Source organism: Mauremys mutica, chromosome 1, assembly GCF_020497125.1.
Source record: "Mauremys mutica isolate MM-2020 ecotype Southern chromosome 1, ASM2049712v1, whole genome shotgun sequence".
NCBI classification, from domain to species: domain Eukaryota; kingdom Metazoa; phylum Chordata; order Testudines; family Geoemydidae; genus Mauremys; species Mauremys mutica.
Window position 1 is genome coordinate 195275086 of NC_059072.1, and position 12385 is coordinate 195287470.

The window sequence follows — 12385 nt, forward strand, 5'->3', positions numbered from 1 at the left end:
TAGAACAGAGAAAGGAACTAAATCCATCAACATGACACTCAGAAGCCAGAACAGACCAACACAAGTCGAAAACTGACTTATGCACCTGATGGTGTGGGAGAAGAAAGAAAGAAAAGAAAAGAAAAGAAAGGAAAAGAAATTTAGGAAGAATATTTAGTCTTGGCCCTCAATAGGGCTCTAAATTAATAGGAACAGATGGAAATAGCCTGTTGTCTCTCAAGAATGCAGCTTTTGCAGGTCACATGGTTTGAGAAAGATTATTTGCATTAGAGTAGCACCCAATATATATCTGAAGGGCTTTCAGATGATCGAGGCCTGAGGAGTGGAAGGCTGAATTTGATACTCATTCTCTCTGTCATGATAGCACATAAAACTACTTCTAGTCCATTGAATTGACCTTTCCCACGTATCTTTATACTAACGCCCAACACTCCACACAAGGGTCTTCAGACTCTACCCTCTTCACTCATGATTCAAACCCCACCACGTCCACTCCCACAGAGGAATCCTCCTATTGGAAACCAGAATTAAACTCAGATGGAAAGTTTATAAATCAGTCCTTTGGGCTTGCAATAAACGGGCCCTTATGCTTCTGAAATGACAAGCACAAAACTGTAATTGCCAGAAAATTGACATTTTATAATCAAATGTGCTTCTAGACATGTGAACTACCCGAATATTAAAATTAAACCTCTTTTAATCAGTGTATTTCAAGCAGATTGTAAAAATTTTTACAAAACAGATGCAAATGTATCTCTTAGACCAGTGGTTCCCAAACTTGTTCCGCCGCTTGTGCAGGGAAAGCCCCTGGAGGGCCGGGCCGGTTTGTTTACCTGCTGCGTCTGCAGGCTCGGCCAATCGCGGCTCCCACTGGCTGCGGTTTGCTGCTCCCGGCCAATGGGAGCTGCTGGAAGCGGCGTGGCCGAGAGATGTACTGGCCACCACTTCCAGCAGCCCCCATTGGCCTGGAACGGCGAACCATGGTCACTGGGAGCCGCGATCGTCCGAACCTGTGGACGTGGCAGGTAAACTAACCGGCCTGGCCCGCCAGGGGGCTTACCCTGCACAAGTGGCAGAACAAGTTTGGGAACCACTGTCTTAGACAACTGTTGCTTAGCATTTTAGAATTTATCATGAATTCTGAATTTCATTATTTTATATTTACTGTGAAGTACATAAACCCAGTCTCTGCCCAAACTCCTAGTTTATCCAAGACATTCTGAATGTTCCTACACTTTTCCTTCATATCAACTGTCCACACAAAACCATGAATCAACTTAATGAACATTTCTTATTCCAGGTCACTGATATCTGAAATGAACAAAATCCCGGTTCGTCATGACCCTCGTTGAACTCAGTCAGGCACCTTCCTCATTTACATACTGTTTCCAGTCAGAAGTACCCTTTGCTTGATATCACGTATCTTACTGCATATGCCATACTTTCTGCCATTACATATTCTTCTTTTTTCCAGTTCTGCAGCTTGGAGTATGCACACAAATTTTATATTGAACACGTTGTCTGCCTTTTTTCCTTCCATTCTTTCTGTCCCTCTTCCTTCCTTCCTTCCTGCCACAAACCACAGTCCCCAGATTGTAACAAAAGTATTTTCCCCTGAAGTTCACCTGTCAATTCAATAGTCATCAGACTACTACTTTCTCAGCATTTCTTTTGGATTCGTTCAGCCTCTTCTTTTGCAAATCTCAGCTGACTACCTTTAATGAAATCACAGAGTTCTAAGGTTTTTATTTGCCCTGCCTTCCATTTGGTTTTTGGTGTCACTGGAGTGACAGGCTGTATTTTTCAGTCCAAGCAGGACTCAAAATAATCAGTCTGAAAATGTTTACCAAAGGACTTCATAAACTTTGCAACAAAATGTATCCCTTAAACTGCCCCTACAAACAAAGGAGCCTGGACGGACAGCAATGCCGAGTTGGCTTTTAGGTTTGTAAAGCCTGCAGTGCCCCTTCTCACTAATTCTGAAGCCTTGAACATTGGTGACAATCTCAGCTTTCATTTTCTTGTCTACTTTTTAAGTAGACATTTCCACCTCTTTCTTTTGTGAAAATATCCCTGAGAATATAAACTCATCACTAGGGTTGAACCTTTGCCAGTGACTTTCCTAAATACCCAAGGAATTCATTACCCATGACTGGTCTATGGGGACACAAACCCACACCCTCAAATCCCTCGGTTTTTTGGAGGACCTAGGTCTGGTCAAATGACAGTCATCAAAAAATTATTTGGCTTATTTCACACCATTTTGTAACTAAGTTATTCAATATTTTGCCCCATTATTCACCCAGCTCTGGGAAGATGTCAGACCCACTGAGAGCTGTGGGTGCGTCTGAGGCTGGGTGCTACTTAAGTTGCTAGTGATGGCATAGAATTTACTAATGCAATCTCCCCCAGACAGTACCTTGCAACTGAGACAGCTCCACTGTTAAGCACACAGCATGGCCTCTGGCTACAAAGAGGGGCAGCTCAATAAATTAAGAGACTGACTGGTGTAATGAACTGTAGAATCTTCACCATTCTAACCCTGGCTGTGACACTAACTAGTTCCCTGTTTGGGCTCAGTCAAGTCGCTTCATCTTTCTAGCTTAAACTCTCCTTCTCTGTTGGCATTTATACTCGTCTCATCAGCACTGGTATCTTAGCATTTGTAAAAATTGGAATAATGCACATGCCTCCTTCACAGAAATGCTGTGACGATTAGTGTTTGCAATGTTCTATCAAGCGGTAAAATTCATCCAAACGCACACAAAACCCTCCACTAGCCCAGCAACTCCCAGGTCTCAGATAACTGTCCGCTGCAAAATTGTGTATTACATATGTTGGAAATGATGCATAAACACCAAGAAAAGCAGGTCGTCTCTATTCTCCTGCAGCTGAAGGCACTGTGACCTGAAGACTTCTTCCTATCCCTGCCCTTTATATAAAATGCATCAGTTTAATCTTGCAGGATGCTAAGGAATCATTTTGTTGACCCTCCCCAAATCCCTGTGCTGAGCACTGTTATCAGGAAGGACAGAATTGGTTAGGTTGTGGGGCAGTAGATTAAATTGTTTTTTGGGCCCACTCAACAATGACAAGGTTGTCTCTGAGGTATGATAGCCCTTGCTAACATTCCCGCCACTCTATGCAAGACATACATGCTGGGATAGGGATCTCAGAAACAACCACCCCCTCTCTCTGTGTTAACAAATGAGGACACATCCTTACAATGAGTTTTCATTACATAGAAAAGAAAATTAAATTGGAACATTTTATCCCCTGGGTGGAAGCAAGAACCTATTTTAATTCTCAGACAATACCAGGAAATCTTGAATACGTGCTCTCCTATTTCCAGAGGAATGCTAGATTCTGACACTGTATTGTTAGGTTATTTACTTTTGTCTAAAAAGTTTCTAATTTGGTCCAAAGGCCTTGTATAAATTAAGATATCATCAATATGTCTGCTCCTTCAAACCATGATGAAGTATGCTAAATGGAACATTGATATACTCCCAATGTTCCAGGACCAAAACAGAAGAAATCTTTTTTTATTTTTTTAAAGCAGTGTTTTCCAAACTTGGGATGCCACTTGTGGAGGGAAAGCCCCTGGCGGGCCGGGCTGCTTTGTTTACCTTTCTCCTCACACACAACTATTTCAAATTTGATGACAATATATATCTCCAGATCAGTGGCACCGCTATGAGCACCCGCATGGCCCCACAATATGCCAATATTTTTATGGCCGACCTGGAACAATGCTTCCTCAGCTCCCGTCCACTCACGCCCCTTCTCTTCCTACGCTACATTGATGACATCTTCATCATCTGGACCCATGGGAAGGAGACTCTGGAAAAATTCCACCACGATTTCAACAGCTTCCACCCCACCATCAACCTCAGCCTGGACCAATCTACACGGGAGGTCCACTTCCTAGACACCACGGTGCAAATAAGCGATGGTCACATTACCACCACCCTATACCGAAAACCTACCGACCGCTATGCCTACCTTCATGCCTCCAGCTTCCATCCTGGGCACACCACAAGATCCATTGTCTACAGCCAAGCACTGAGGTACAACCGCATCTGCTCTAACCCCTCAGACAGAGACCAACACCTACAAAATCTCCACCAAGCATTCTCAAAACTACAGTACCCGCACGAGGAAATAAGGAAACAGATCAACAGAGCCAGACGTGTACCCAGAAGCCTCCTACTGCAAGACAAACCCAAGAAAGAAACCAACAGGACTCCACTGGCCATCACATACAGTCCCCAGCTAAAACCCCTCCAATGCATCATCAGGGATCTACAACCCATCCTGGACAATGATCCCACACTTTCACAGGCCTTGGGTGGCAGGCCAGTCTTCGCCCACAGACAACCTGCCAACTTGAAGCATATTCTCACCAGTAACTGCACACTGCACCATAGTAACTCTAACTCAGGAACCAATCCATGCAACAAACCTCGATGCCAACTCTGCCCACATATCTACACCAGCGACACCATCAAAGGACCTAACCAGATCAGCCACACCATCACCGGTTCATTCACCTGCACGTCCAACAATGTAATATATGCCATCATATGCCAGCAATGCCCCTCTGCTATGTACATCGGCCAAACTGGACAGTCTCTACGGAAAAGGATAAATGGACACAAATCAGATATTAGGAATGGCAATATACAAAAACCTGTAGGAGAACACTTCAACCTCCCTGGCCACACAATAGCAGATCTTAAGGTGGCCATCCTGCAGCAAAAAGACTTCAGGACCAGACTTCAAAGAGAAACTGCTGAGCTCCAGTTCATCTGCAAATTTGACACCATCAGCTCAGGATTAAACAAAGACTGTGAATGGCTTGCCAACTACAGAACCAGTTTCTCCTCCCTTGGTTTTCACACCTCAACTGCTAGGGACTCATCCTCCCTGATTGAATTAACCTCGTTGTCTCTAGCTTGCTTCTTGCTTGCATATATATACCTGCCCCTGGAAATTTCCACTACTTGCATCCGACGAAGTGGCTATTCACCCACGAAAGCTCATGCTGCAAAACGTCTGTTAGTCTATAAGGTGCCACAGGACTCTTTGCTTTGTTTACCTGCCGCATCCGCAGGTTCAGCTGATTGCAGCTCCCACCGGCTGTGGTTCGCTGCTCCAGGCCAATGGGAGCTGCTGGAAGCGGCGTGGGCCAAGGGACTACTGGCTGCTGCTTCCAGCAGCTCCCATTGGCCTAGAGCCGGTGGGAGCTGTGATCAGCCGAACCTGCGGACGCGGCAGGTAAACAAACCGGCCCGGCCAGCCAGGGGCTTCCCCTGCACAAGTGGGGTCCCAAGTTTGGGAAACGCTGTTTTAAAGGCATGACTTTGCTACTTTGGTTTTGATCAAGAATATGTAACAAATAATTGTCAGTTTGCATTCTGAAAGTTGAATAGAAACTATTGATGCAATTGCTAAACACAATTTGCAGTACAATTTATCACAGAATACCATTGTATGTTTTAACGTTTGCTTTGTTCTGATGCACATGTGGAACACTTACTGGCTATCACTACGTTTAGAAACTGAACCTACAATTAGACTTGTTAGTGCAGATTTGTACACCTACAAGAAACCTTACTGATTTCAAACAGGGCTGCACTTTGAGACAAAGATCTGCATTAGTGGATTTAATTACAGGATTGGGATCTGTTTCTATACATGCATGTTGAATGGAGAATTTAACCCTTGCATTTCTTTTGGTATGGGAATATCCTTGTTTCCCCTCCATCAGCAGCCATTGTTTTCACACATACTACAATGTGCAAGGCCTTACAATGTGCAACACACACTAGAACGTGAAAGGACCAGCAGACCCTAATCTGAAATGTTTACAATGAATTCTAACTAAAGACAAAACACAATTTTTCAAAAGCACAAATGACATATGCTCAAAAAAAAACAAAACAGGAAGATCAAATTTACAATAATCTAGCCCACTTATCTAATGCCTTTGTTCTGGCCTGTTCTCATCTTGAATAAATCAGTGTAGCTCCAATGATCACAAAGAATTTATGTTAATTTACACAAGATGATGATCTAGCCAAATCTATTGACATGCATACATACTTTAAAAGTATACAACACTTGGATTTCATGGGACCATTAAGGGATTTTATTCAGGAAATATTTATGATGTTATTAGCAGGAAACAATCTTGAAATGTTTATTGCCAAACAGTTTTCAGTCATCTAACTTTACAGCAAGCCATAAATCCGGGGCATCAATTTTCTCAAGAAAGTGACAATACTTACGAAAGGACATTCCCAATATAGGCATAATACGAGCAGCAGTAGGGGGTAGTCCCATCACAGCAATAAGCTTTGCAGTCATTGTCACACTGTGCAAGACAATCTTCTGCAGAATAAAAATAACAATGCAGTCTCAATAGTAAAAAAACTATATAGCACAGCTTTAAAGAAGATGCATTTTTAGCAGCTTTTTGCATTGAATCAGTCACTGATAGGACTTCACTTGAGGTTTGATCTGACTCTGTAATCCGAACTCCACCAGAATTCCAACTGGCTTGAAGAGTACATCTTCAGGTGTCACTGTATATCTGTATTTTGCAGTTTGGCTATGTGGGCTCTCTCTGTTTTTTAAAAAAGAATTTCAAATTTCCAACAGTACAGATTATCTTTTTACATTTTAATAATAAATACAAAGAAATATCTAGGGACAGATTCTGGTTCACCGAGTTGTATGCTGGGACAAGCAGAGAGTGAGGATGTGTGGGAGTTGATTATAGGTCCTTGATTCCCGGTCTAATCCCCAGCCCTAGGTGTAAGCTAGAGCAGCCTGGGGGCTGCTTTGAGCTGGGCCAGCTGGCAATGGTCCTCAAGGCACCATCTGCTAGCTAAGAACAACTGAAGCACAGTGCACTTTGACTCTTCCCCCCACTAACCCTGTCTCCAATTCATTCTCTGTATTAGGGGCTGCAAGCAGGGTAGTGTAGCACACCTTTGTGCCAGGGGCACTCCTAGCTAGATGGATACAACCACTTTTGCCCCCACCCCTCCCAGTCTTTTAATGCGTGATTTTCTGAGAATGACAGAATAATCAAACTGTAAAAAGAAATAAAATCAAAGGTTAGCAAATGAAGAATGAATATCCATATACTGAAGAAAGAGAAAAGTTTTTCACTAGCAGTGGTTTTGTTGTTGTTTTTAACGAAACAAACCAGTTCCTCCTAAGTAAAAGCCACAACTCAAAGTTCAGGTTCTCCTCTGAAAAAGTAGCTCGGTAAACCTGTTATTGCCTGTTTACTGCAGCTCACTGATTTCCAGTGCAATTTTGTTAAGTTTACATATCAAGATGTTTTTCTAACTGTCATAAACCCAACCTGGGCTCTGAGAGTCTGCTTGGGGTCTTTCCATCTTGTAGGTCATTAACCCCAATAATAAAGATTTAACAAGCCAAATTAATTCCTTAGTTAAACAGATGCAGCCCCATTGAGGGCTTAATTGGAAGAAAATAGGTTTCCATAAGTGCAGTTGAGGGTTTAATTTGGAGACTTTTGCCCCTTTGCAACTACAAATTAAGCCCTTGTGAACATTTCTGCATTAGTTTTCAGTGGGGCTTCTCAGGCCAGTAAGGTCAGGCCCCATATGCTTCAGAGCCTTGCTTCCTCATAATAATCAACATAGCAAAGAAAGTGGAAGAATCATACAATGTTCATCTACATGGCTACAGCAATCACCGCCTCCTGGTTTTACTGGTGCTGGGTCACCTAGCCCATAAGGAGAGATTTAAAAATCTTGCAGTGCTCATTTAGGGGGAGTGAGTGAGCAAGCTAGCTAATTTTTGGTAGCATTAGAGAGACTTAAAACGGGCATGATTACCTTTTTGAGAGAATCCCAGAGAAATGTTCTGTACACATGCTTCTCATTCAAAGAATGTAGATTATCAATTATTTGATCAAACACCACAAATGAAACAAATCAATTTAAATTATCAACAATAATGAAACATCTCCAAAAGTGGCAAAAGTTATCAGCCAACATACAAGATACTCTTATGTGAAAGAATAGTGCTATGCTTAATTGTTAAGTGTACAAACCACAGAATCTTGGTAGCTTCTGACTGATTATTGTACTGTCAATTTTAAAGTTACTGAGTCTGGAAAGCACTTAAGCATATGCTTAACTTTATCCATGTCCTTAAATCCCAAAGAGTGCTGTCTTGAATAGGGATTCTTTCCTGATTTGAGGCCTCAGTGCTTTTCTAATGAGGGCAATATGAGGTAAATTAGTCCCCTTGGGCTAAATTCAGACCGACTGTAAGTGGCAGCTACTCCATTGTAAACATGGGATTTGTATAGCCTTTTTTTTCTTTTAAAAGTCTCCCACCATTGCAGCGCCTCCTCCCTGTACGGCAGTGGTGGGACATTCTGGCTGCCGCTTCCCGCAGCTCCCATTGGCCAGGAATGGCAAACCGCGGCCACTAGGAGCTGCGGGCAGCCATGCAAATGTAAACAAACTGTCTGGTAGCCCGCCAGCGGATTACCCTGATGGGCTGCAGGTTGCCCACTTCTGCTGTATGGTAATGGCAGACATGGGACTGGTTTTCTTGTTTTGTTTTTTAAAACCATGTCATGTACATCACCTCCTCTGTGTAAATTTACATGGGACAGTGGTAAAAATGCTGTCACCTGTCCGCATTAGCACTACCAATGTGCTTCCATTTGTGGTAGCGCAACTGTCAAAGGACTGCAAAAGAGAGACTCATATAGATACAACCATGGAACTACAGATGCTTACACCTGGTTTGAATTTGGACTGAACACAGACACCAATTTGCTGAGGTTCCAGGTTTTATTTAATTACAATTAATATTAAAAGGTTAAATGCACATACACTTTAGTCTACACTACAAATAGGTCATTAATTATCTACTGTAATAAAATGAGAGAGAAACAGAATAAAGGGAATAATCGCATTGCCCACTTAGGCAGGCAGAGCCTGGGGAATGGATATTAGAAGTGCTTAATTGAAACTCAAACTTTTAGTCCAGTGACTGACCTTGCTCCCATTAAAGTCAGTAGGAGCTTTACCATTCATTTCAGTAAGAGCAGAACTAGGCAGAGAAAGTAAAATATTGAATTGCTCTGCTGGAGTGTGACTATCAGCAGTAGAAACCTACTTCTGCTGCCCTGATTTAAGTAGGCACAGGACAGGGTCCTAAATTACTACAACAGGAGCATGTTGCATAGTGGAGGATGTTTGGAAACTTCTTTTTATTAATTTGGTTTAGTTAAATTAGTTTGAAAGATAATTACATGCGATTGTGATCCATTTAAAAATCAACATAGTAAAGACAAATGTCATTGTTCTCAGGAGCTAGGAGAACTGTGCCCCTACTTTATTTACTCTGATTATCGGCAATTTTAAACCAAATCCGAGCACCTGCTGTGGAGTACAGAGGGTTTTCCTCCGCAGGTAACCCACTGAAAACCGCTCAGCCTGGGGAGACAGCAAAGCTTCCCGAGCCTGGGTTAAGCGGTTCCCCAGTCCCTGCAGCGCGTTCGCCGAGCCTCTCTCTTCTTCTTGTGAGAAGGGCTGGTCCGAGCCCCGGTCGGCGGGACGCCGGCCTGCGCCTGAGGCAGCCAGCCAGCCAGCCCTGCGCGCTGCACCGCTCAGGGGCCGGAGCCAGCGTCCAAGGGGGGAATCCCGCTGACGCGCCCCAGGCGCCGTGACTCCCCCGGTGGCCCCCGCCTCGGCACCCTCCTGCCCGGGGCCAGGGCAGCCGCGGCACGTGGGCGGCAGGCAGCCGGGGCAGAGCAGGGCAGCCGCGGCAGGATGTCCGCCGCGCAGCCCCGGCCTGCCCCCGGGCCATCTCCGAACCGCCCCGCGCCCTCCCCACTGACCTGCGAAGACAAAGAGCAGCACCAGCTTGGGGAGCGGGTCTCCGCGGCCGCGGCACGGCGCGTCCATCCATGCAAGCGGGCAGCGGCCGGACCGCGGGAGGGGGCCGCGGCTCCTCCGCCGCGGCGGGGGCAGGGGCGGGGCACAGCGCCCGGCCCCGCGGGAAAGCAAAGGGCGCACCCGGGCGGGGGGCTGAGCTGCCGCCTCTCGCTCGCCCGCCCGCCCATCAGCTGGGCGCTGCCCTGCCCTGGAGCGCTGCTGCCGCTGCCCGGGACTCGCCCGCCCCCTTCGTCTCGCTGCTGCCTCTCCGGGGCTCACGTTTCAGCTCGGTGGGTGGCACTGACGTGTGCACAGAGGCAGCGTGTCTGCCCCCGGCCCGTCCGCGCCCGACGTGTTGCTGTGGGGGCCGGTCACTCACTCACTCACTCACACACACACACACACACACCCACCCACCCCCGGTGGAGCCGAGCTTCGCAAAGCGCCCTGCGAAGTCACGGCCCTGACACGATGGACCAGGCAGCTGCAATTGCTGGGGTGTGTGCGAGGGCAGCGGGGAGCCGCTGAGAGCACACAACAGGCCGGGCAGCGGAAGCAGATGCATCCCCCTGGAGCATCCCTTTCTCTCACGAGGTGGGGGAGACAGCTGGATGACTGTGAGCCTTTCCTCCTGGGCTGCTCCTCACATCATTGTTCAGCTAGTGCCACGATAGCCTGGTGGGGTTCATATCGGGCGCTCTGAAAGCAGCAGTTACACGCTGCACAACCCCAACGTAGCAGTGTGCACTGCTAGGCTGTGACTTGATAGAAATCACACGCCTGATATGACAGCAGATGCACCTGTCCCGTGAAGGAAATCCAAGCACAGTTTATGCCCAGAATCTCACTACATACAGCAGAAGCTGTGTGCTTTGGGTCAATGTTGGGGACAGTTTTTGAAACCTAACAAATTACTAAATGTAGATCTGGTAAATCACAGCACACACAACTGATTTCTGCCTGTGCTTATATCTTTTTGTTAATTTTTTTGTACTGCTGCATGGAGCAAGTATAAGAAAAACATCCATCCATCCATCCCTTTTACTCTATGCACACTCAAACAGCTATACTTAATTGTTTAGAACATATAGGACATGCCTGTTATCATATATGTATTCTTGTGTCTGACCTATTATTTGTTGCTTACCTCTCTGCTCTGTCTTTACATCACAATAGCTTCAAAAAGCAGGAGTTGCCTGGAGGATTTTAGGAGTTGCCATTGACATGTGCAAACACAAACCTCCATCCTGACACTGCTGCTGTACATATGATAAACCAAAGCCAATTGTGGCATGTAATTACCTAATTTGTGGTTAGATTTTTTTACCATGTTTTAAGTGTTACTTTACCATCATAATCAAGTGTTAAGTAAAAGCATGGATTTGTCAAGAACAAATAGCTTTCTTTGACAGGGTAACAAGCTTTATGGATGGGGGAAGCTGTAGATGTGGTGGATCTTGACTTTAGTAAGACTTTTGATACTGTCTCGCATGACCTCAAGCAAACTAGGGAAATACAGTCTAGATAGAGCTACTATAAGGTGGGTTCATAACTTGGTGGGAAACCATTTCCACAGAGTAGTTATCAGTGGTTCACAATTAAGTGGAAGGGCATATCAAGTGGGGCCCCGCAGGGATCAGTTCTGGGTCTGGTTCTGTTCAATATCTTCATCAATGATTTAGATAATGATATAGAGAGTACACTTATAAAATTTGCAGCCGATACCAAGGTGGGAGGGGTTGCAAAAGCTTTGGAGGATAGGATTAAAATTCGAAATGGTCTGAAATAAATAGGATGAAATTCAATAAGGACAAATGCAAAGTACTCCACATAGGAAGAAATAATCAGCTGCACACATACAAAAGGGGAAATGACTGCATAGGAAGGAGTAAAGCAGAAAGGGATCTGGGGGTCATAGTGGATCACAAGCTAAATATGAGCGAACAGTGTAACACTGTTGCAAAAAAGCAAACGGCATTCTGAGCTGTAGTAGCAAGAGTGTTGTAAGAAAGATATATGAAGTAATTCTTCTGTTCTACTCTGTGCTGAGGATAACTCAGTGGTTTGAGCATTGCCCTGCTAAACCCAGGGTTGTGAGTTCAATTCTTGAGGGGGGTCATTTAGAGATCTGGGACAAAAATCTATCCGGGGATTAGTCCTGCTCTGAGCAGGGGGTTGGACTAGATGACCTCCTAAGGTCCTTTCCAACCCTGAAATTCTATGATTTGGCCTTAACTGGACTATTGTTCAGGAAAAATGTGGACAAATTGGAGAAAGTCCAGAGAAGAGCAACAAAAATGATTAAAGGTCTAGAAAACATGACCTGTGCAGGAAGATTTAAAAAAATGGATTTGTTTAGTCTGGAGAAGAGAAGACTGAATGGGGGGACATGCTAACAGTCTTCAAGTACATAAAAGGTTGGTTACAAGGAGGAGGGAGAAAAA

At 44.9% G+C, this 12385-nt stretch overlaps 1 protein-coding gene across 1 annotated transcript in view; it reads right to left on the reverse strand.

Moving 5' to 3' along the window:
- The window catches only part of CYYR1 (cysteine and tyrosine rich 1), a 101626-nt gene extending 91607 nt beyond the window's left edge, over positions 1-10019 (reverse strand). The window contains exons 1-2 of the mRNA XM_045011780.1: positions 9905-10019; positions 6294-6396 (exon numbers count right to left, since the gene is read on the reverse strand). Coding sequence (XP_044867715.1) covers positions 6294-6396; positions 9905-9971 — 170 coding nt within the window. The 5' untranslated portion in view covers positions 9972-10019. The remainder of the gene's footprint in view (positions 1-6293; positions 6397-9904) is intronic.
- Between the last annotated feature and the right edge of the window lie 2366 nt (positions 10020-12385).